The sequence below is a fragment of the Spea bombifrons genome, chromosome 3 (genome assembly GCF_027358695.1).
Source record: "Spea bombifrons isolate aSpeBom1 chromosome 3, aSpeBom1.2.pri, whole genome shotgun sequence".
In the NCBI taxonomy this organism is placed as follows: domain Eukaryota; kingdom Metazoa; phylum Chordata; class Amphibia; order Anura; family Pelobatidae; genus Spea; species Spea bombifrons.
The window spans coordinates 12,110,001-12,131,293 of record NC_071089.1 but is presented as its reverse complement, the minus strand read 5'-3'; the positions used below and the strand labels follow the sequence as shown (position 1 = coordinate 12,131,293).

The 21,293-nt window shown below is 37.8% G+C and overlaps 2 protein-coding genes across 3 annotated transcripts; one reads left to right on the top strand and one right to left on the bottom strand.

The window, feature by feature from the left end:
* Nucleotides 1–865: 865 nt before the first annotated feature.
* On the bottom strand, nucleotides 866–11,019 carry ABCG8 (ATP binding cassette subfamily G member 8). Its single transcript, XM_053459395.1, has 14 exons — nucleotides 10,989–11,019; nucleotides 10,539–10,796; nucleotides 9,567–9,677; nucleotides 9,275–9,425; nucleotides 7,469–7,707; nucleotides 6,632–6,764; nucleotides 5,765–6,034; nucleotides 5,322–5,487; nucleotides 4,994–5,086; nucleotides 4,110–4,309; nucleotides 3,933–4,009; nucleotides 3,013–3,280; nucleotides 2,702–2,829; nucleotides 866–2,174 (listed from the first exon to the last, which is right to left on the bottom strand). The coding sequence occupies exons 2-14, from the start codon at nucleotides 10,611–10,613 to the stop codon at nucleotides 2,037–2,039; spliced, it is 2,049 nt and encodes a 682-aa protein (XP_053315370.1). The 5' UTR covers nucleotides 10,614–10,796; nucleotides 10,989–11,019; the 3' UTR covers nucleotides 866–2,036.
* On the top strand, nucleotides 10,878–21,056 carry ABCG5 (ATP binding cassette subfamily G member 5). 2 transcript variants are annotated; one of them, XM_053459396.1, is made up of 14 exons: nucleotides 10,878–11,007; nucleotides 11,142–11,302; nucleotides 13,051–13,172; nucleotides 13,354–13,490; nucleotides 14,050–14,148; nucleotides 14,695–14,827; nucleotides 15,355–15,494; nucleotides 16,617–16,746; nucleotides 17,209–17,422; nucleotides 17,912–18,117; nucleotides 19,693–19,831; nucleotides 19,909–20,094; nucleotides 20,274–20,386; nucleotides 20,836–21,056. In XM_053459396.1, exons 1-14 carry the CDS (start codon nucleotides 10,990–10,992, stop codon nucleotides 21,021–21,023), a joined length of 1,986 nt encoding a protein of 661 aa, XP_053315371.1. In that variant the 5' UTR covers nucleotides 10,878–10,989; the 3' UTR covers nucleotides 21,024–21,056. The 2 variants fall into 2 exon arrangements, with proteins under 2 accessions (XP_053315371.1, XP_053315372.1); XM_053459397.1 differs by having other exon boundaries at nucleotides 10,881–11,007; nucleotides 11,121–11,302.
* Nucleotides 21,057–21,293: the final 237 nt, after the last annotated feature.

Here is a 21,293-nt window from a genome sequence, read left to right as displayed (position 1 = left end):
ACAGATCCTAACAGATCCTAATGGATCCCAAGACCCTCTCCTCCCTCTGTACCGGTTTGCCTTAACGCGTGTTAATCATTATATTACATATTGTCAGACTGAATGTCATTGATCATTTCTTGGATAGCCCTGCAGGGTCTGCATACATACATGTGACACAGATGCTGGGAATTCTGTTGACTGTTCAGTGTGTGTTCATGGAAGGAAATACATAGTCTGTAAGTAAATTGTAACAGGCTTTGGGGAGGACATTTCAATAAAATGGCTTTGATGGCTTCCACAAACCCAATCACAATTACTGGTGACCTTGTACAGGTTTTTCTCCAGGTAGCTTATGTAGACCAAATCCTAAAAAATAAACTCCCGACCTCTCTGGTTGTCTGTCAGTTATATTCCAAGAAATTGGCATTTTAAAATTATAATATTGATTAAAAATCTTTCATGTTATTGAGTCAGCCTATGAGAGAGAGAAGCGGTAATGCCAATCAACCATCATTTATAGTAACATAGTAACATAGTTCATAAGGTTGAAAAAAGACCAAAGTCCATCGAGTTCAACCTATATACGCGGTGGCTTTTTGGGTAAGGTAGGTGGGAAGGCCTACCCCACCCCCAGCCCTGCCTCTCCCTCCTCCAGCCCCACCCTTCCCTCCCTCTGGCCACACCCACAGGTTTGGACACCTTCCACATAAAGGGGTATTAACCATGTATGTGAAATCACTAAACAAAGTGTATGATGGGAACAGACACCCGCATTACATTTCATAATGTGATTAAGTTGTATTGGCCTTTTTTTTTCCAGCGGACATATAATGGTTTACAGTTATTTTTTATAATTAGTGATATTAACATACGCCACAACAGAAACCGTTATGAATTTTATTGCACTGGACCCTACAAATATGTATTATTAGATAAATTGTTCGTTATTTATTTTTTTAGGTAATTTATACAAAATACTTACATACAAACATAAAAACTAAAATATAACCTTGTTTTGGGGGGAAATGTGTTTATCATCAAAGGGTTGTCCTGCAACTTCCAAATTTAGGATTTTACTGCCACCCAGTGGCCGGTACGCAATACACAACACAAATCATATTTATAACCGCATCCAATATTTATTATTATTATTATTATTATTATGTATTTATTTAAGTTTCCATCTTATACTACAACTGTACAACCAAAATAATCCCTTTTATTCTTATAATTACTCTAGAATAAGAAGCCGTTTATATTAGTACATTTTAGTGTAAAAAAAAAAAATACTTTTTTTTACGTTTCAACTATATGCTATTTACAAAAGCCAGCAATAATTCTTTTGTTGGAACTCAAATATCGCTGCCAGTCGTACAATACAACCAATTATGCTATAATAAGTCAATTCCAATATGAATGGGAACAAGTCTACATTTGTACCAAAATAATATTTCAAAAGAAAAAACCAAACAATATTTTGAGGGTTATGTACAAAGAACACCTCTGGTGCAAAGAGGTAAAAGTAGCGTATACTGGCTTAGGCAGACAGGTCCAAGGGGCAGAGGCAAACATGTCCCACGTGTCCCAAACCTGTCCCTTTACACTATGGTGGGCTCCATAGGACTCTATACTCATCATATTTAAGAGGATCGCGGCACAAGGGACAGCTGCTGCGGTTAGGTCTAGGATAGCATTGGACATAAATACCACGCTGGGTAAAAGCATATGGTGCAGTACCCTAGCCACTAAACATATGTTCATACAGATTGCTGTACTTTAAAGGAAAAGTGTTTTTTTATTAAAAACCGGCTGCGATGGGGTTGCATACTATGAGAGAATGCATTGAAATGGCTGTATATGCAATATATGCTTCTCTACCGCTATTCACTATTACCGTTCCTTTAAACAAAACCGAACTTCTTCCCGCACTGTAGACTCAGAATCTTTAAAGTCTGGAAGGTTTTCCTACACCTCATCACAAAGCTCTGGGCTCAACAATTACATCCAGTGTTGGAATGGTCATCACTAAGAGATCTGGCACTTTTGGTTGGGTTTTACCAATCTTGGCTTGATTTCTGCTTAACAAACTTGAGGCTTAGGAAGTAGAGCAGGAGAAAGCCAGCACTGATTCCGATAAGTACGAGGTAGCACGAAAACAATGGGTAAGAGTCCATTTCCATGTTCTGGATGATCTGTAAAGATAAACATGAAATGTATAACTATCACATGACGTTGACCTAAAAATGTCCTCCCTTACTTTGAATCGATATATTGCAAATATAACAGCGCGTAGAACATAATTCTAGATACTCTGGAGACGGGTTTAGTATCAATTACTAGGAGTGAATTACAACAGAATGCTCCGCTATGTAACACATTTTCTTATATATGTCAGGGATATAAATTAAGTATAATTTCTTTCCTTATACTCCATCCAAAGGCGTTACAACAAAGAAAAGTAAAGTGCTTTAGGAAGAAAAGCATCCGCATGGTATATGAAAGTCTTGAGGGCATGACCATAATTGTTAGAAACATTGTGATTGAACGCAATAAAATATTTGTGCCCCATATGCATAGATTTCTCCTTAAATATTGGGCAGTGAAGGACATTTGGTCCCGGATTCCTTCTAATGTGGTTGAGTAAATAGTTATTTCATTAATTGGTTGTTAGTTGATAAAACTTGGAAATGAAGAGTTTGAAAGTCTAATCATATCTCACCAGTTCTCCCGGAATTGTGATGGTGAGGTTCTCAACAGACAATTCGTACGACAAATCGGTGAACTGAACTTGCATGAGACCTTCGAAACCCCAGCGGAGGAAAGATACAAAGGAGATCCAAAAGGGAACTGTAACGTAAAATAATAATAATAATAATATTAAAAAATTAATATATTTGTAAAAACAAAATGTTTTAATATAATATTGACAAATAGTGGTTTTAGGAAAGCAACTATATTCCAAATAAGAAAAAGTGGAGTTTATTAGGTAATAAAGTGCTATCTGCTTATTTAATTCATTTATAGTCCTACCTGTCCATAGGTTTTCCAGCTTAATTACAAACCCTCCTGTCAAATAAGAGGCAGTAAAAAGGGCATTGCTGAGAAAGGAGGACATCTGCAGCGTGGGCAGCAGAGCCGACATCCATAAAGCCATCGCCCTGCTGCAATACACAATGAGGAAGAGCAGCGAGATGTTCAGTAGGAAGTTTTCTGGTTGTGGGTTCAGGTTTGCCAGCCAGTATATTGGAACCCCGTAGAAAATGACAAAAACACAGTGTTCCGGGAGTTCCCCAATGACCTGAATAAAACATATAAAATCATTATTACAGGGGTCTGCCTGAAATATATCATCTCATTACTCAATAAGGCTATGATCTATCTAGCTATCCATCTATCTATCTATCTATCCATCCATCTATCTATCTATCTATCTATCTATCTATCTATCTATCTATCTATCTATCTATCTATCTATCTATCTATCTATCTATCTATCTATCTATCTATCTATTCATCCATCTATCCATCTATCTATCTATCTATCTATCTATCTATCTATCTATCTATCTATCTATCTATCTATCTATCCATCCATCTATCCATCTATCTATCCATCTATCTATCCATCCATCCATCCATCCATCCATCCCTACGTTTGTGAAACTCAGATGCAATTAACTCAGCAAAGTCTCGTGTATTGACGGATTCCCATCCCCAACAGGAATGATTGATGAATTCCGGAACACATCATACACAATGTGACAAACTAGGTGTCACTATTTCATCGGCCCCGAATTAATGGTAGATATGCCCACAACTCCCCAATATTTATTTATTAAACCCATCCACTAAACTTGCTCTCTCCTTCTTGCCCAGTTACCTCCCATGGAATTCCCATAAAACTTTATTTTTTCAATTTAGTAAAAACCGAAGCAATCTGAAAACGTTACCTTTGCAAAAAAATAAGGAGTGATGGAATACAGTCCGTCCTGGAGGTCGTGGTAAAGCATAGCTCTCTCCGAGTGACCTGAAGGAGGAACATTTACAAAATATATGATGAATAACGGTATTAAGGTAAAACACCTAACGGCGATTAAGGTAGCTTTTTACTACAGGATGGGACTCACATTTGGCAACAACATCGAGGACCACAGCAAATGGTGTGATCGATCCCTTCATGAAGAGGAGGGCGATGGTGTCTTGTATGGAAAGCTGATTTCCCCCTTGCCCGTAATATAAAAAGCCAATTAACAACGCCATGAGAAGAGCCTCGAACCCGTGGATAAGTAAGGTGGTCAGGTCGCGCAGGTCATTGGAAATGTGCCGCCTACGGATAAAAAGGACACTTACATTATCACCGGGGTTACTGCTAAATCCAGTTACTATTACTACTGGTGTATAGCAGCAGCAGTTCTGGGGGGTGACAGGCCATCTGCCAAAAATGGGGGCAGATTGTTCTGCTGGGTGAGTGGGCAGGTAGGGCAGCGATGAGAGAACTCCTAAGCTCCTAGGAGTAAATAACCTTACTGGTGCGGCACGTTCTACTTATTATTAACGCCACTGAGACACGATGTCATATACCAGGGATCCGCACGAGGAATATTAGCCTCCATGTTTGGTTATGTGGGACAACTGGGGGGCTTCACTGGGTTAGGCCCAAGAAGGTGTCCAACGTGGATACATCACTGGCTATGGCAACGTATGGTCTCTTTAGAAAGAAAGCTATGCAGCTGTTATTTTCAATGAAATCATGAAATCAAAAAAACATAATGACTTCCTATGTGGAACGCGGAATCCACTATCATTTAACCCTAAAAGTATTAATCCATGGCATAGTTATTTCTGACGGACCCATCCGGGAATTAATAACTCCATTAATATTTTTCATCTGCATAGAATCTTTCTATCTATTCCAGAGCTGCTCAGTGATCCTCTATACGTAAAATAGAGCCACCCACTCCACTAACTGCGATTCTTTGTTTTTTTTCTCCACTGGTCAGAAGAATTTTACCTTAATAAAACTGAAAATTGGTGAAATCCTTGAGGCAGGTCATCTGTTTCATGTGCATCAATATTAATGATTTTTTCGTGCGGTTTCATAAAGCTACAAGGAGACAAAAGACATCTGCCTTGATTACATTGATTTACTTTAGGAAAAAAGCGAACTTGCCCAATTTACATTGTAACTTCTTCACAAGGGCAGTAAGATCATATATAGATATATATATATATATAGTGTTTTCCTCTCCCTTCTTTGCCCCCAATCTGCTGTTTTACGACTGTGTTCCCCTTTTTATTTTCTACAGACATGACATCAGATGGGATCAGATTAGATTTACCATGCCTCGCTGGGCGTCCTTTCCTTATTTTCTTCATTGTGGCCTTTCCACAAGAAATCTTCTGAATCTTTGACTTTTTCCCAAAAAATCTGCGCCAGAGACCTTGTCCTTTCCAGACATTGCATTTCCTGCTCTTTGCTCCGCTTATCAATGCTGGTCAAATCCACTGAAATTACAGAGTTCATTAAACACCCTCCATTATAATTCATCATTTTATCAAAAACTTTCTGTATGTGAAAACCCTCAACACATTTTATATTAATACATCACAGGAGGTTGTGTTTGGACCTGTGTATAGGATAGGAGACTAGTGTTTGGATCCAGGTTGGAAGAAAGGTGTATCGGGTGACATTGGCCAACAAGTCCTAGATAAATTCCCATAGTATGTCAGACAATCTTCTGAGTGTGTTTGGAGGGTAATGGTACATTTGGTAGGGACCTACCATAAAAGTCTGCAGGGTTACTGTATCTGGGACAGGGATATCCTATGGAAGAGAAGTATTGGACCATGTCTTTGGCTGTTCCAGAATATATAGTAGTTCCCGACGAGAGAAGAAGGACGAGATCGAACAGCTGGAATATGTCAGAGCGGGGCTGATGGATTGATAGTATGACCAGTCGATTTCCTCTGGCCAGCCGAGACAAAGTGATCACAAGGTTGTGAGCCGTAAAACTGTCCAATCCAGACGTGGGCTCGTCAAGTATCAGAATACCTGCAGGAGCAAAAAACCATCACCAATCAAGCCCATTCCCACACATTCCAGCAAACAGATTTCTGATTCCCGCTTTCAAATGGCAGGTATGGGTCGCAACAAAAACTTCTTACATACTACACGCAAGAGTTTATTTTTTATCACAGATACCTGTTAACTCAAATACTACAGAAGCCAATCACAACTAAAAATACTTTAAGGATGGCATGGCTAGTATGTGCCAAAAGGCCAAAAAGGGCACAAACTTCAACTTTTTTGGTGTTTAATTTCTAAGCGACGTAGCTGCCATGCATTAAGTAACTTATTCCATGAATGCATCATTCGGTTCTCCTATTGATGACAACATAGTTCACAGCTGATACTGACCAACCTGGTATAGATGAGTGTACGTCATCAAAGGAGCGTCATATATGCAATGATACATGTCGATAGCAGAAAACGCTTTCTAAATGTAAGGATGTTACCTGTCTATGTAGTAATCTTAGTCGAAACACCCTAATAGACTACCGCTTGTGCTATTTAATTATAAGTAGAGTATGTTATAAAGATATGCAGAGCGGAATTGCGTTTGTGTTCATCTCCTTGAGGTGCACTTGCCTGGATTCCAGAGAAGTTGGACTCCGATGCTCACTCTTCGTCTTTCCCCGCCAGATACTCCTCGAGTGTATTCATTCCCGACTTTGGTGTTGGCACACTGCCGTAACCTCAGTTCTGCTATGACATCTTCCACCTATTAATACACGAACAGCTCCAATGAGAACTACAATGAGTTTGGTACCCTCTGCCGTAAAGTAATTCATTCTATAATCTAAATCTCCTAGAGGGCAATTTACATCGCTAGCAAACCGGTGAACATTCCTGAAAAAAAATCTCTACGTGAGACGAGGTTCTGTTTTGGTGACCCTATGGAAACCAAGCTGTTCTAAAAATGGTTCTGATGAATGTTTTCACTTGCCGAGAGGAAAAGATATTCCAAAATAATCACTTATATTCACTGCAGAATCTTAACTGTACTATTCCAGTATTATAAAACACCAGTATGTGCAGCACAACATAAATTGCCTTGGATAATATTAAACCTGTAAATAAAGATACTTTCCATAAAGGGGCGTGTTATCAAATTAAAGTTGAATATATTATTATTATTATAGAAAAGTGGAAAGTTAAAAATTGATGGTCTTGTATTTTTTCAAACATACTCTGCAATGGTTTAACAATAGTATTAATAATACAATATATTAAATCAATTAAAAGTTGTCATAAATATGCAATATTTATATATATATTTCAGTAGCCCAATTATTACTAGTATAGAAGAATTCATTTTTTTAAATGTTCTTCTCTATTGATACAAAAATGATCCCCCGGTATCCGTCCATGCGTAATTTAACTAAACACCATAAGTACCCCCAGGCTGTGTTGAATGACACTCACCCTTTTTTGCCTTTGCGACTCTGAGAATGTTTTAGGTAGACGAAGCTTGGCAATAAATGACAGCGTTTCGCGAACCGTCAGGTGTGGCAGGAGCTGGTCATCCTGGCGTACGTGAGCTACACACTTTTTAACCAGCTGTTTTGTGGTGAGTTTTCCATTAATTAGAATCTCTCCCGATTTAATCTTTCCTCCTTCGTCCTTGCATGTAATGATGTCAAGCAGTGACGTCCTGCCACAGGCTTCATGAACAGAAAGAGCAGGTGTTACGTTTCAAAGGTATATTGCTAGAAGAAATTATATTAGATCTAAGGGTCCAGAAACCATTACCATACCTCCTGAGTATTTAGAGGAGATAGTCCCTATTTAGTCCCCTCGTTGTGTATCACAAAGCATTACAACGTGGTCTAAAAGTTATAATTTTCTTATCCCATAACTCCTTATCTGCTGCCCCACTATACCAGACCTTCATTAGCCCATAATCCCTCCATAAATAAATAAAAACTAACCCTAACCTACAGGGCCCTTAATGACACTGTGCCCCCTTAAATCTGCACGTATCTCTACTACCATTATCACCTCTCCCCATTCGCGTACCGGGGATTTTGCCTGTGCTGTATCTATTCTCTGTTACTCCCAACCCTGTCGGCTGTTAGACTTTCCCCAACTTACTCTACCTTTTAGTTCACACTAAAACCCCCACCTATTCAGAGAAGCATACAGCCTACCCGTCTAATCCCCTCACCCTGCACCCCGAAGAAACCATCCATCATGCCCTCCTTTGAGATCTTCACACCACTTACTTCTCCATATCACCCTCTCTACGATCAAACCATCGCCACACCAGCAGTCCATCTCATTTTGTCTTATTCCCCCTCAACCTACTAATAGATTGTAAGCTCACAAGAGCAGGGCCTCTCCTTTTGTACCAGTACGTCTTAACATGTCGTGTGTTAATCCCATTGACAAAAGTGGGACTCACAGAGCAGTTGATATTCATGCTTAACATACTGTATGTTTGTAACTGCATACACGTAAACATATGTTTATAACTGCTCACATGTAAACATATGTTTGTAACTGCTCATACGTAAACATATGTTTCTAACTGCTCACATGTAAACATATGTTTGTAACTGCTCACACGTAAACATATGTTTGTAACTGCTCACATGTAAACATATGTTTGTAACTGCTCACACGTAAACATATATTTGTAACTGCTCACACGTAAACACGTTTGTAACTGTTCACACGTAAACATATATTTGTAACTGCTCACACGTAAACATATGTTTGTAACTGCTCACACGTAAACATATCTTTCTAATTGCTCACATGTAAACATATCTTTAATTCCCTTCCATCTAGACCATAGCTTAAGCAAATGTTTGCTTTTAGTCTGCTGGGATAACAGATTCAGAATGTCGTTTTTAGTTACATGTCGAGGACAATGTCCACTCCTGAGCCACAAGAGCAGTAGATATTCTGTGAATTGATGTTGAATAATGATATTGCTAATAGATTAAATAAAATCTTGTTCCTTATACAAAACGAATGTATACTTTTTACATACAGAGCATAAGACAATGATCTGATAGACCGCAGGGAATTCCGATTCATCACTGAACCAATAAAAAAGTCACTAATCACTCAGTTTTATGAACTACATTTGCAGTGAAGCAAGACTCAGCCTTTTGCTCAATATTAAAAACCCTTAAAGCTATCCGAATATTATTATTAATATAATTACGCCTCTTTAAAGACTGATTATTTTGCTTTGTTATTTATTTTTTAGCGCTCTCGTACCTGTGTTTCCTATGACCGCTAGCATCTGGCCGCTGCTCACCCTCACGTTCAGGTTTGTCATTGCTGAGGTCTCGCCACCTTTACCCCATTCCCAGGGCATTTTAAACTCGGCGAGTTTCTCGTACCACGGAATCTGGTCATTTAAATTGACCTTCAAGACAAAAAGAACAGATAGCCAGATTAATACGAACTCTGGGATTTAACGCAGTGGTTTATTATTACAGGCACAACTTCATATTGTTTGATTAATTATTGACATTCTTGGCAATAATTTTATTTCTGTAAATCTCACCTGGTAGTGCAGGTCCTTAACCTCAAGCACATTTGGAGTCCCAGAATATGTAAAATATAAACTGTTGTCTTCTTCGGCTACAAACAAGTCCTCCCCGGGCATCATGCTGGCCTGTAGAAACATCGTTTTGAGGTGGCATTATTTAAAGTGTATTCAAGTAGTTGTAGAAAAGCATATTTACCAAAAAGACACCACCCTGAAGACTTTATTCAAGCTAATAAAACCCCCTAGAAGTGTTTTAAGCTACCTCTGTGTAGATAATATAGATATTCTCATGAGCCGGGCCCTGTCTGTCTGTCAGTTCTTGTTTTATCAGACCCTTTAATGTATGGACTGTAAGAAACGCTGCGGGAATTGTTGGCGCTATAGAAAATATATTAATAATATTTCTGAAATGCTTCTTTTTCACAATGTGTATTACTAGATTTCAGATACTAAACTGTGAGGTTACTTCTTACTTATAGGACAAGTGTCTGCTTGACAGGTATATGTTCTATTTTTCTATAATTCTATTTCTGAAACCTTTTTTTATATATAGTGTTCACTGTATACAGATTCATTCAAGCAATCAACACAATCTTTGTGACAAGGATTTGTCAATAACAACAACAAAAAAAAAATTAACTTAATGAAACCTCCAAAAAAAGGATCCTGTTATACTAACAGTTTCTGGATATGCCTTTGGCCAGGAATATACGCCTATCTTTGGAACTGGCTGAAAATCTATAGTCCAGTTGAACAAAGTGATTCTCATACCATGTACTCTATGACAAAATGATGGTACAAATTCTGCCTTGGATGAAATAACATAACTGAAGACAAGATGGCCGCCTTAGTTGTGTACAATAACACGTATATTTAGCTAGCAAAGTTACCATTCTTACATATTTTTCGACGGGTAACATAGTAGAACTCTATACATTCTAAACATCAAAATGCTGTTAAACTGAGTCCCGATCATTTTCTACTCACCGGCAGACCCTGGAATGATGCATATCTTGTCTGTCTTTTCACCAGCTCCATAGATTGCGTATTCTTCCCATCCATTTCTTTCTCTTTTATCCGGTGTTACATACACTAAGTGGTTCTTTTCACTTCCAGAGAGAAGCCCAGTTCTAAATTGAGTTTCTCATCCGATCGCCAGGGTTTGTGATTGTATGTGAGACGGGCAGGTGAGGCTGCTGGTCGCTGTTATCTCCTGAAAGCACGCCCAACTCAAGGTGCTGTCACCTAATAAATTGTGCTGTCTGTTTAGATACAGTTCAGAGGTCTAAAGTATTATCAGATAATGAAATTACATTTCCCAACCACCTTGTTTCATAAAAGATAAATGCTGCTAGAAGGGAATACACGAATCACAAGCATTAGGATCTTTCTCTAATTAAATCCTGTCCAAACTAATGCCAACAGCAGATAACTTACCATGTCTGCCAGGTTCCAGGTCAGTAGAGAATGGTGAGCGGGATCACTAGAGGCTGAGAAATCCCTAAATCCAGGGATAGGAAATTTGAAATGTGAAGTTCTAAACTAAAATATATCCCATCGCTGTGAAAGGTGTGATTGTTTTTCTTGTAGGAGACAGCGGAAACTTGGGCTCCTTCAGAGGTGGAAGAAATCTTCCATCTAGAACCCCAAGGATCAATGGAGAACCCCAGAAGATCTGATCCAGAAGCCACGATATCCAATGAAGGATCCAAGTGCAGTGTTAGTGTGCAAGGGATCTCCTACACCGTCAGGTAAGAAATTCCACATGCTTACTCTAAAAATATGATAAAGGAAGAAATTACTACTTTAAATATATATGGACCGTTCTTCCAGAATAATAATATAAATAAATATTATACAAAAATTTGAAATTTTGCTTGCAGTCAAAAAAATAAAAAAACAAAAGAAACTAGTGCAAGCTGGAACAGTATTAAAAAGGTAAAAATCAATAATAATGAGGTATATGTTTTTTTTGTTCAAATGAGCTTTTATAAATATAGTTTAGCTGTTACAGGAGAAGCAATGTATTTAAACTCCCTCTTCAAATAATAATGAAGATTTTGTTTGTGCGTGCAGAAATATAGGTTGAGATAAACCAATAATGATATATTTTTGTATCATTGTTATAGTTGTGAACATATTGTAAGCACTGTCTGGGCAAGATGGATGTCGTTGTATTGTTCTAGGAGAAAAGGTCATTGAATGATGTACAGCTATATAATAATAATAATAATAATAATAATTTATTTATTATATTATTATTATATAACATATTTATATAATCAAACTAAAATATTTAACATTTATTAATCTATATATATATAATTATTATTTTTATACTATAAATATATATATATAGATATATATAGTTTATCTATATTTTTACATATTCTTTATGTTTTCCACTCTAAATAGAAAACAGCGTAAGGTTGTTCTAAACAGCAGCGTAGCGTGCCAGAAAGGATTACAGTCCTGTCACGGCTGTTACAGTATATATGTAAATGTTTACTATACACGCTGGCCGTGATGTCCAGTCTCACCTTTACTATGTAATCCTGTAATGTACTCTCTCAGACTGGACTTTATCTCCTCTTTTCTTTCCGCGGTGGTTGTGACACTGAAGTGTTGGGCAACAAGCCACATATTTTGGATTTGGTTTTGTTACAGTTCTGGCTTCTATGCTGAATCGCTTATGTTTGCAACACGGGTTTAAAGATCCTTGTGGAGCATGTTTGCATTGTCCTCCCCTTTGACACAGTATCCAGTTTGCTGCGGTTTTTGCACAACTTGCGAAAAGTATTTGTAGCATTTTCTTAAAATTCCTTCAACTACATATATTTATTTTTATTATATACATTATGTTTCCAGATTTTTATATGTCCTCGGAAGGCCTCTGAACAATAAATGCATATTAAACTAATTTGAAATTACTTAGATTAATTTATTAAGCTTGAATTAAAAAAAATAATACTTACCTTAAGTAGAAGCTGCAGCTTCGGAGCTTCTGTACTCACTGGTTCAACAACTCATTCCACTGATTGGCTGCTTGAAGCAATCAGTGGCAGGAAAGCGTGCTCATTGGAATCAATGGAAGTGCACAACACACATGTACGCAGAAGGTGGTCTTATTAGAGCCCACCTCCCAGAAGCCGAGACAGAGCTGCAGCTGACTGGGCTAAGTAAATCCTCGGGTCAGGAGATGTCCATGGCAAATAGCAGAGAGTGTGGGAAATGCATATGGCGGGTGGAAATGTAAAGGGATTGTTAAGGTATCGTATGTGTTATTGTGTATATGATGGCTGGAGTGTTGACGTCAAACTTGACATATAAATTGGTTTCAAATGAAATAATAACCCAATCTATTTAAATAGCCAGGATATTTCTTGCAGGATCATTTGTAAGGATGTAGACAGAGATATACATATTATGTATATTACTTATTGCATCTCCTCTTCTGTTGGATTGAAATCATAATCTTTGGGTATATCATATGTTTCAGTGAACGTGTTGGACCGTGGTGGGATTTCCAGTCCTATTACAAAAAATGGACAAGACAAATATTACGAGATGTTTCCTTTTACATGGAGAGTGGTCAGATCATGGCTATTTTAGGAAACTCGGGTAAGAAAAACACAAACCTGCTAACATGAAACGATGACCCCAACTGGGACACCATGCACAACTCTTCATCCATCGGGTGCACATTTTGTAAAACAGCAGCAACAAATAATAATTTAAATTGAAATTAAAAGTGAGTAAAAAGAAGTTCTAATTGCACTGTTCTGTTCTGTTCTGGATTTAGGTTCTGGGAAAACTACGCTTCTGGATGCAATTTCAGGAAGGATAGGGCATAAAGGAACTTTGCTTGGTGAAGTTTATGTGAACGGATCTCAGCTGAAAACAGAACAATTCCAGGATTGTTTCTCCTACGTCTTACAGGTAACGTTGTGCAGGGAGGAGCGGCAGGAATGGCACCTGGCTCAGCCACCAGTAGAATTGGATTGATCGGCGGACGTTATACTGGGACTGCGCAAGTTCCTCTAATGAGAAGAATGATTTACCAGATATAGCCTCTTGCAAAAAAAACAATAAAAAGCCAAGTGTAGTAAACGCAATGCTAGTTGAGGGTTTGGGCGTAAGAATTTGGAACATTATTTTATTACAGGTCTGGTATTAAGAATGTAGCATCCATTTTTTTTTTAGTTTTTCCAAATCTTACAACACTAAATAAACCCATGTCATAATGTGAACAGATAAAAATACCGTAAGCAATGCATTTATGCATTAGAAATTTGATGAATTCTCTCAATCTGCATGGTTATTCCATGGAAGATATCTGAACAGGTTTGTTCCAAGTGGGTAACCCTACCACAGTGCAGCCGGGAGAGTGAATTTTCTCTTTTGCCAACATCTGCCATAAAGCATCACTGTCCCTTCTTAACGAAGATCTGCGGGACTATCCCGTGAATCACAGAATGTCTGTTACTTTATTTTTCAGCATGATACGCTGCTCACCTACCTCACTGTGCGGGAAACACTCACCTACACTGCAATGCTGGCCCTCCAGAAACACTCAGCAGAAGCCCTGAAGAAAAAGGTATCTACAGAATCAACCGGGTGTCACCGCCATGAGCCCAATGAATGGGGGATTCCTCCCCATAACAATGGCATTAACCAGAAAAAGCCACTTGACTTGAATAGCTCCTAATAATAGTGAAAAACACTTATATCAATGGGAGTGCTTTTTCTGTCATTGATTGGCTACTTAAAGCAGCCAATCAGTGGTGGGAAATGTGAGACCATGGAGAAAGCATTCCGCTGTAGCCCTGGGGTTGCAGTTTCAAAGTCATTTTATTTTTTACAGGTTGAAGAAGGTATACTAAAGTACTTAAAACTCCTCAATACACATTATTTGTTGATGAGGCTGCATGGGGCACTCTCTTTGGCTCAAAATTAACTTCTAATAAAGCAATGCCCGTCACACTCACAGGCTGTCTATATTGTCAATATAATCACCATGTGATCAGTAGCTATGACTACATGGACCAAAGGTCATCATAAGAACATATGGCAAATAAGACTGCTTAAATGAGGAGGTATGAGCAGGTCGTATGCTTAGTGACATGGGACTTGTGTCTTTCAGGTGGACTCCGTCATGGCTGAACTAAGTCTTACTGACGTTGCCGATACTGTCATTGGAGGACGTATTTTTAACGGGATATCCAGTGGTGAAAGACGCCGCGTTTCTATTGCAGCCCAGCTGATCCAGGATCCCAGTGAGTTGGATTTAAACGGGAACCCCTAACATTATTTTATCAGATAAAAAACGAGTTTCCAAAAAATATCATGCTGTTTTCTTAAACAGTTCTAAAGTTTGCAAAATATTACGGAATATTTTTATATTAGCCACTTGCATGTGTTCTGGCTCTAATAGACAAACGCTCTGACTCTCATACTGCCTGTGGTATAGAATAGAGTGGCTCAGTCTTAATTACCCAGCCTGATGCTCTTATCTTACCTAATGAACGTCTATGGAGGAAAGGACTTTATTTGCATTGCAATTAATAATCAGCTCAGTCACTCAAAATATGACTCCCTATAGTGGTAGCTTGCAGAAGCAATTCCAGTAACATATTTAGCAATATCTAATGCTATGTTTTCCATATTATACTAACTGGTGATTACCAGAAACATATGTATTCGGTAAAATGAAAAATAAATAACATTTGGTCACATTCTCATCCTGCTGAAATTGCTTTCTGCCTATTCATTTTTGCTAAGGTTTCCAAACAATTTTTCACAGAGATTATATTGCTTGATGAACCAACAACTGGGTTGGATTCAATGACAGCAAGTAATATCGTGCTACTGCTCTCCGAGTTGGCTCGCAAAGGCAGAATAGTGATTATCTCCATTCACCAGCCTCGTTCGGAACTCTTTAAAGTAAGTAAACCCGCTTTCTGCACCATGATTCTTTTACATACTAGCGTAAAAATACACCCTTTAATTCCCAGAGGTATTCATTGAATTGCAGCCTGATTGAAAGTGTTCCATTTGGTGCCAGCCTGGTGATATTCAGGGTTCCTTACACTCATGTGGACTTTGGCGAGCTCATTGACCATTTCTCCTTCTTCCATGGAATCCAAGCAAGACTCGTGTGTGAGGTCTGCACCTCAAATAGTACAGAAGTTCTTGGCCACTTAAGATTGTGGTATCTTCTGCACCAATGTCCATTATAGCAATGCAGCGGGTGGGATTTCTGCCAAGGCTAGGGTGTTACTACAGTTTGGCAGGGCCGTCACTTCCACAGGGCAACAGGTGGGTGCCCCAAGCGCAAGGTGACAACTTGCTCCAGCCTCCTGGTCCCAATGCCCTTGTGCCTCCTTGGGCTTACTTCTACTTCTGGAAGTGGATATGACATCAGCCTGGGAAGAGACTTCTGACCTTGCCCTTGGCATCATGATCTCCATTCTCCAGTTACGGCTCTCATCTTCGCCACACATTTATGATTTGACCAAAAAAGTAATCAAACGACTCCCAACCCAGAAGTAATGTCTATCTTTGGAACCACGAAACGTTCAATGGCAGGAACTGCCTCCAACTGGATACATTTGTCTGTAGCTTAGAGCACATGGCTGTGTTTATATAGACATATTAGAAAATGACCAGGTTTCAGGAAGATAAAATAAGTATAATGAACCCATTTCAGAAGTTGCCAAGAGAGTTGTTAGGTAATGAGAATACCTTCAAGTACTTAAGGGAAAATAAGGATATTCATTTTGAGCTCCTTGACAATAAAGATAGGGGTGTACATGCTGCCATTATGTCGTCCAGCATTACAAAAATGTTTGTTAGAAGAGAATGATAGCTTGGTTTTGAATGTATCAAGGTCATTAATGTGAAGAATGGGTGATGGGAAGCAGAGGGTTCTGCAAGGGATATGAATAGCTCTTGAACCAAAATAAAGTTTCATTTGAGGCAAAGAAATGAAAAACCTGTGATACAGCTGCTACATAGAGCTAAAATCCATTCGTTTTTCATAAATCTTCTCTTTTTGAAAACTAGGTTTTTAACAAAATCGCAATAATGAGCTGTGGAGAACTTATTTTCTGCGGCCATCCTAATGAAATGATAGATTTTTTTGATACATGCGGCTATGAATGTCCTGAACACTCCAATCCATTCGATTTCTATGGTAAGTGTTTTATTTCATGTACCGTTGTCACGCTGGGAGTAAATCGATGGAAATTAGCTTATTTTAGGTAATGATATTGTTGCTTTCCAGTTACCATAACCGCGACAGGGCCAGTGTAAGTTCATTTCTGTTTATTGGGAATTGTGTTTTATGAACGATTTTAGATTAGCGTAAAATAAATGCCATACTTCCAGTGAAAGACATTTGCAATTTTAAGGCTAATTTATTACCAAATGCTACATTTCTCTGTTCTACACACCGAATAAACCCATGTAATGATGCTTATAGATTTAAATACTCAATATATACATTATATACCAAACCCATTTTTTGTATGTACTATGTGGGCAGCCATCTTGGGATGGGCATGATTCTGCTCCCTTAAACTTTCTGGTTCGCGTGTTGCTCGGTTCAGACAGTGGCGGCTCCTGTTGCCTGACTTCCTTGTGTTTGCTTTTCCAGTGGATCTCACCTCAGTGGACACAAGAAGTAAGGAGCGTGAGCTGGAGACGTATAGCAGAGTCCAGTCCATCGTATCGGCCTTTAAAAGCTCAGAACATTTTCAGAATACATTGGACTTTTTTGACAATTCCAAAGCCAGTAAAGAACGACAACCTATCCCATTTAAAAGGAAAGAATCACCCAACGAACTCTGCAAACTTTGGGTCCTACTAAGGTCAGACAACTGTCAATACTATTTTGCATGTTATGGCTACAGATAAGAAAAATTTATATATTTATATGTATTTGGTTTTATTTTTGTAATTTGTTAAATATACTATGCCATATATTTTGTTGATTATACTTTATAATTAATCAAAGTATTAATCTGCACAAAAATACAAATCCGTTCATATTTTAATTAGTTTAGATAAAATCTATCCTGTTTTCATGTGACAGGAGAGGGTGCTGATAGGCTGTAAGCCTTTGTTTTCATATCAGCAGAAAAAGCCTCTTGAATTTTTTGCTCTTTTTTTGAATGCTTTGCAACTTTTGGGAGAAGAAAAGATGAATTAAAATTTTCGGCATGTAAGATGTACCGAGGGATAAGACAAATCATGTTTTAATATGCAGTAGTTCAGAATCCAAGGTTACCCTATGTAAAACTGTTATTTTTATTCAAAAATGTTTAATAGATGTAAAATATATATTCTTCTACTTACAGGAGAACTGTTAGAAATTTATCAAGGAACAAGATTGGTATTCTCATGAGGCTCTCCCAAAACTTGATATTTGGCCTATTTATTGCATTTTTCCTAATTCGATTAAATAACGATGTCCTTAAGGGAGCAGTTCAAGACCGCATTGGCATTATCTACCAATGTCTTGGAGCAACCCCTTACACAGGATTACTCAACGCCGTTGCTTTGTGTAAGTTACGGTGATCTTTTTACATTTACCTGCTCGTCCTCAGTATATACCTTTATATAGCACTGTGACAAACTCATGTGTGGCTTTAAAATAATATATATGTAATAATGTGTTTCCTGAAAACAAGATGTTTGGGGAAAATAGAGCCTTTAATATTGTCTCCTACTTACATATTCCAAAATATTCAATCTGTTTATAATTTTGACACAGAGAATAAGAAGAGAGACGTTGGGCATTAATCCATTCTGAATATCTTTATAGATAAAGAGCCATTGTGCTAAAAAAATTAAGACATTTTGGAATGTTGGTGGTTTTAGGACTGGCGAACTGAATTAAAATAGGGAAAATGCGCAGACACTATTGATTAATGTGCAACAGAACAGCGTGTTGGTCGCTAGACAATGGAGTAGCAGTTTCCATAGGTGTGTATATAGATCAATACCCTGTGAGCGTGAAATGCATTATTCCAGTGAGGTCATCTCATTAGATGGAAGAAAAGAATAATTCATTTTGCAATTAATATTTTCCATATAAACATGAAGGCTCCTGTTATGGTAAATAAATACATAAAATTCAATGTACGGTAACTATAACAGGGATACACCTATTTTAGATGATAATTTCACCCCTTTACACTGAGAAATGCACTGCTTGTCAATCTGACACTTCGCTTGCTGTTCCCGGGTACGGACCTGCCTGTATGACTATTTATACAGTTCATTGGGAAATATTGTCTATAGAAAGGTGTTGTAAAGCAAATAAACCTTAGCAGAGCTGTTGTTTTATAGTTTCCTTTGAAGGTTTAATCTCATGAAAACAACTCAGAAATTTTTAAGGCAGCTTTTATCAGTTTCTATGACCACAACCCATGAGTGCTTTTGTGTCATGAGAAAAGGTGCTGTTCCACCTGGGGTGCCTCAAAAGAAAGCTCCAGATAAGTGCTGGTTTATGTAAAAAGAAGTAGAAGAAACACATCAGCCATTGAATTTTTCTTCTTATTGTTCCCCGTCACTTAAAACTGCATTAAAAGGCTTCATGGGATACAGGAGCAGCTTACAAACAATTCTGTTATTCTTCCAAAGCTCTCTTTTAAACTAGAAGACCCTCAAGCCTTCTGGGATGTCAGAAATTGTCAGCCAGGCAGAGCAGAGCAGTGAGGAGGGAACAAATTCAAATCCCACTGAAAACTTTTAAATAAAAAACATTTATATTGTACATTTATTTATTATAGTAGTACATAATAATAATAATAAGTATTTTGTACATTTTGGGGAAAAGGAGTCTATGTGGAACAGCAGCTTTAAGTGTTCATAGCAAAATTGTGATTCAGGAAAACAATTTTTATTACGAAAATATTTCTGGGATGGGTTTGCTCATTTAGCAGTACTGGGAATTACATATTTAAGATTATCTTAAATGCAGCAGAGTAGGTGGAACAGCCCCTTTAATAAACTGATAAATGAGCTGTTCCCATTATATCCACTCAGGTTCCAGACAAGTCATTTTTTTCTGTTTTGGAAATATTAGAAGCCCCAATGATATAGTAAACGTCACCAAGTCTCTTTCTGTCCCCAGTCCCTGCTCTACGTGCCATCAGTGACCAGGAAAGCAAGGACGGGCTCTACCAGAAGTGGCAAATCCTGCTAGCCTACATCGCACACATCCTGCCATTCAGCATTCTCAGCGTGGCCATATTTAGCGCTTTCATTTACTGGTAAGTCAAATTATATGTCGTAAAATTAGTTAAAAACCTTTTTTTTTTTATTAATACCCCCTATATTTATTCTCCAGGACCATTGGACTGTATCCTGAGCCGATACGCTTTGGCTGCTTCTTTGCTATAAATGTGGTTCCCCATCTGATGGGTGAATTATTAACTCTTGCAGTTCTTGGAGTCGTAAACAACCCTAACATAGTAAATGCTGGCGTAACCCTGCTTAACATTGCGGGGATTCTTGTGGGATCCGGAATTTTAAGGTAATCCTTTGAAAATTGTCCTTGACAAATAAACCTGCCTGTTTTAGGATTAAATACACGAATAATCATGAAAGCCGCCTTTAATCTTCCATTGTGTGTTCTGATTAGTATTTGGCAAGTCAATCATAATTGTTTAACAAATCATTTACCGAAATATGTTTTTGTCGTTCGTTTTCCAGAAGTTTGCAAGAAATGCCTCAAGTATTTCAGCTGCTGAGCTACATTACCTATCAAAAATATGCTTGTGAATTATTAGTGGTCAATGAGTTTTATGATTTGAACTTCACCTGCGGTAAGTTAATGGCATTTTTATTTATCGTTTTGAATATTGTGAGCTAATCATAAAATTAAGCAGCGTTGTATATTTTATAAACTTGTACAGAAATAATTCCTACGTTTGTTATAAACATTTTACCGCGAGCCATCTAGTTACTCGGACAGAGACGACGAGACGCGGTGATTATTCATAAACTAAACAGCCTGTTCTGTACAATAAACGTGACGGCGCTGGTTCTCCATAATTCATATTTAAGGTGATGAGATTTTAGTGGATACAATCCTGCACAGCGCTTTTATTCTGACTACTTTAATATAAAGAGTTAAAATCCAGGAATATATTGGATAAGCAAACATTTGTTAAATGAGATATTTTACATAATCTTAATTTATGCTGATTGCCATCCATTTAATACTTGAACATTGTTTAGTTAACCCCCCGTTAAAATTTCTTTTATTTGTTAGGTGGAAAAAACATTTCATCAAACCCCCAGTGCGTATTCACAAAAGGCAACGACTACATCGACATGACTTATCCAGGGGGTCCTTCCAGAATCACGTTTGATTTCTTAATGCTCTACGCTTTTCTTCCTGCCGTGATCATTGTTTGTATAATAAGCTTTAAAATACGAGATGTTTTGATTCGTAGATAGATATTGCATTAAAATAGAGAAATTAGCTATTTACAAAGATGGTTTTACTGTAAGTTAGATGGCTTTTTCTTCTCCAATTAACATGGTACTGTATTTTAAAACATGGGAATGTCAAAGCCGGTATATGGACTTCTTCTTCCAGGATGCCACCCGAAATGCTTAAGCAATGTGTACAGAATTCAGAGGAAATTATTTGTATATACGCGCAATTTACACTATGTATATCAACATTTGATACGAAAATGTTTATTGTGATATATCTAGTACGCA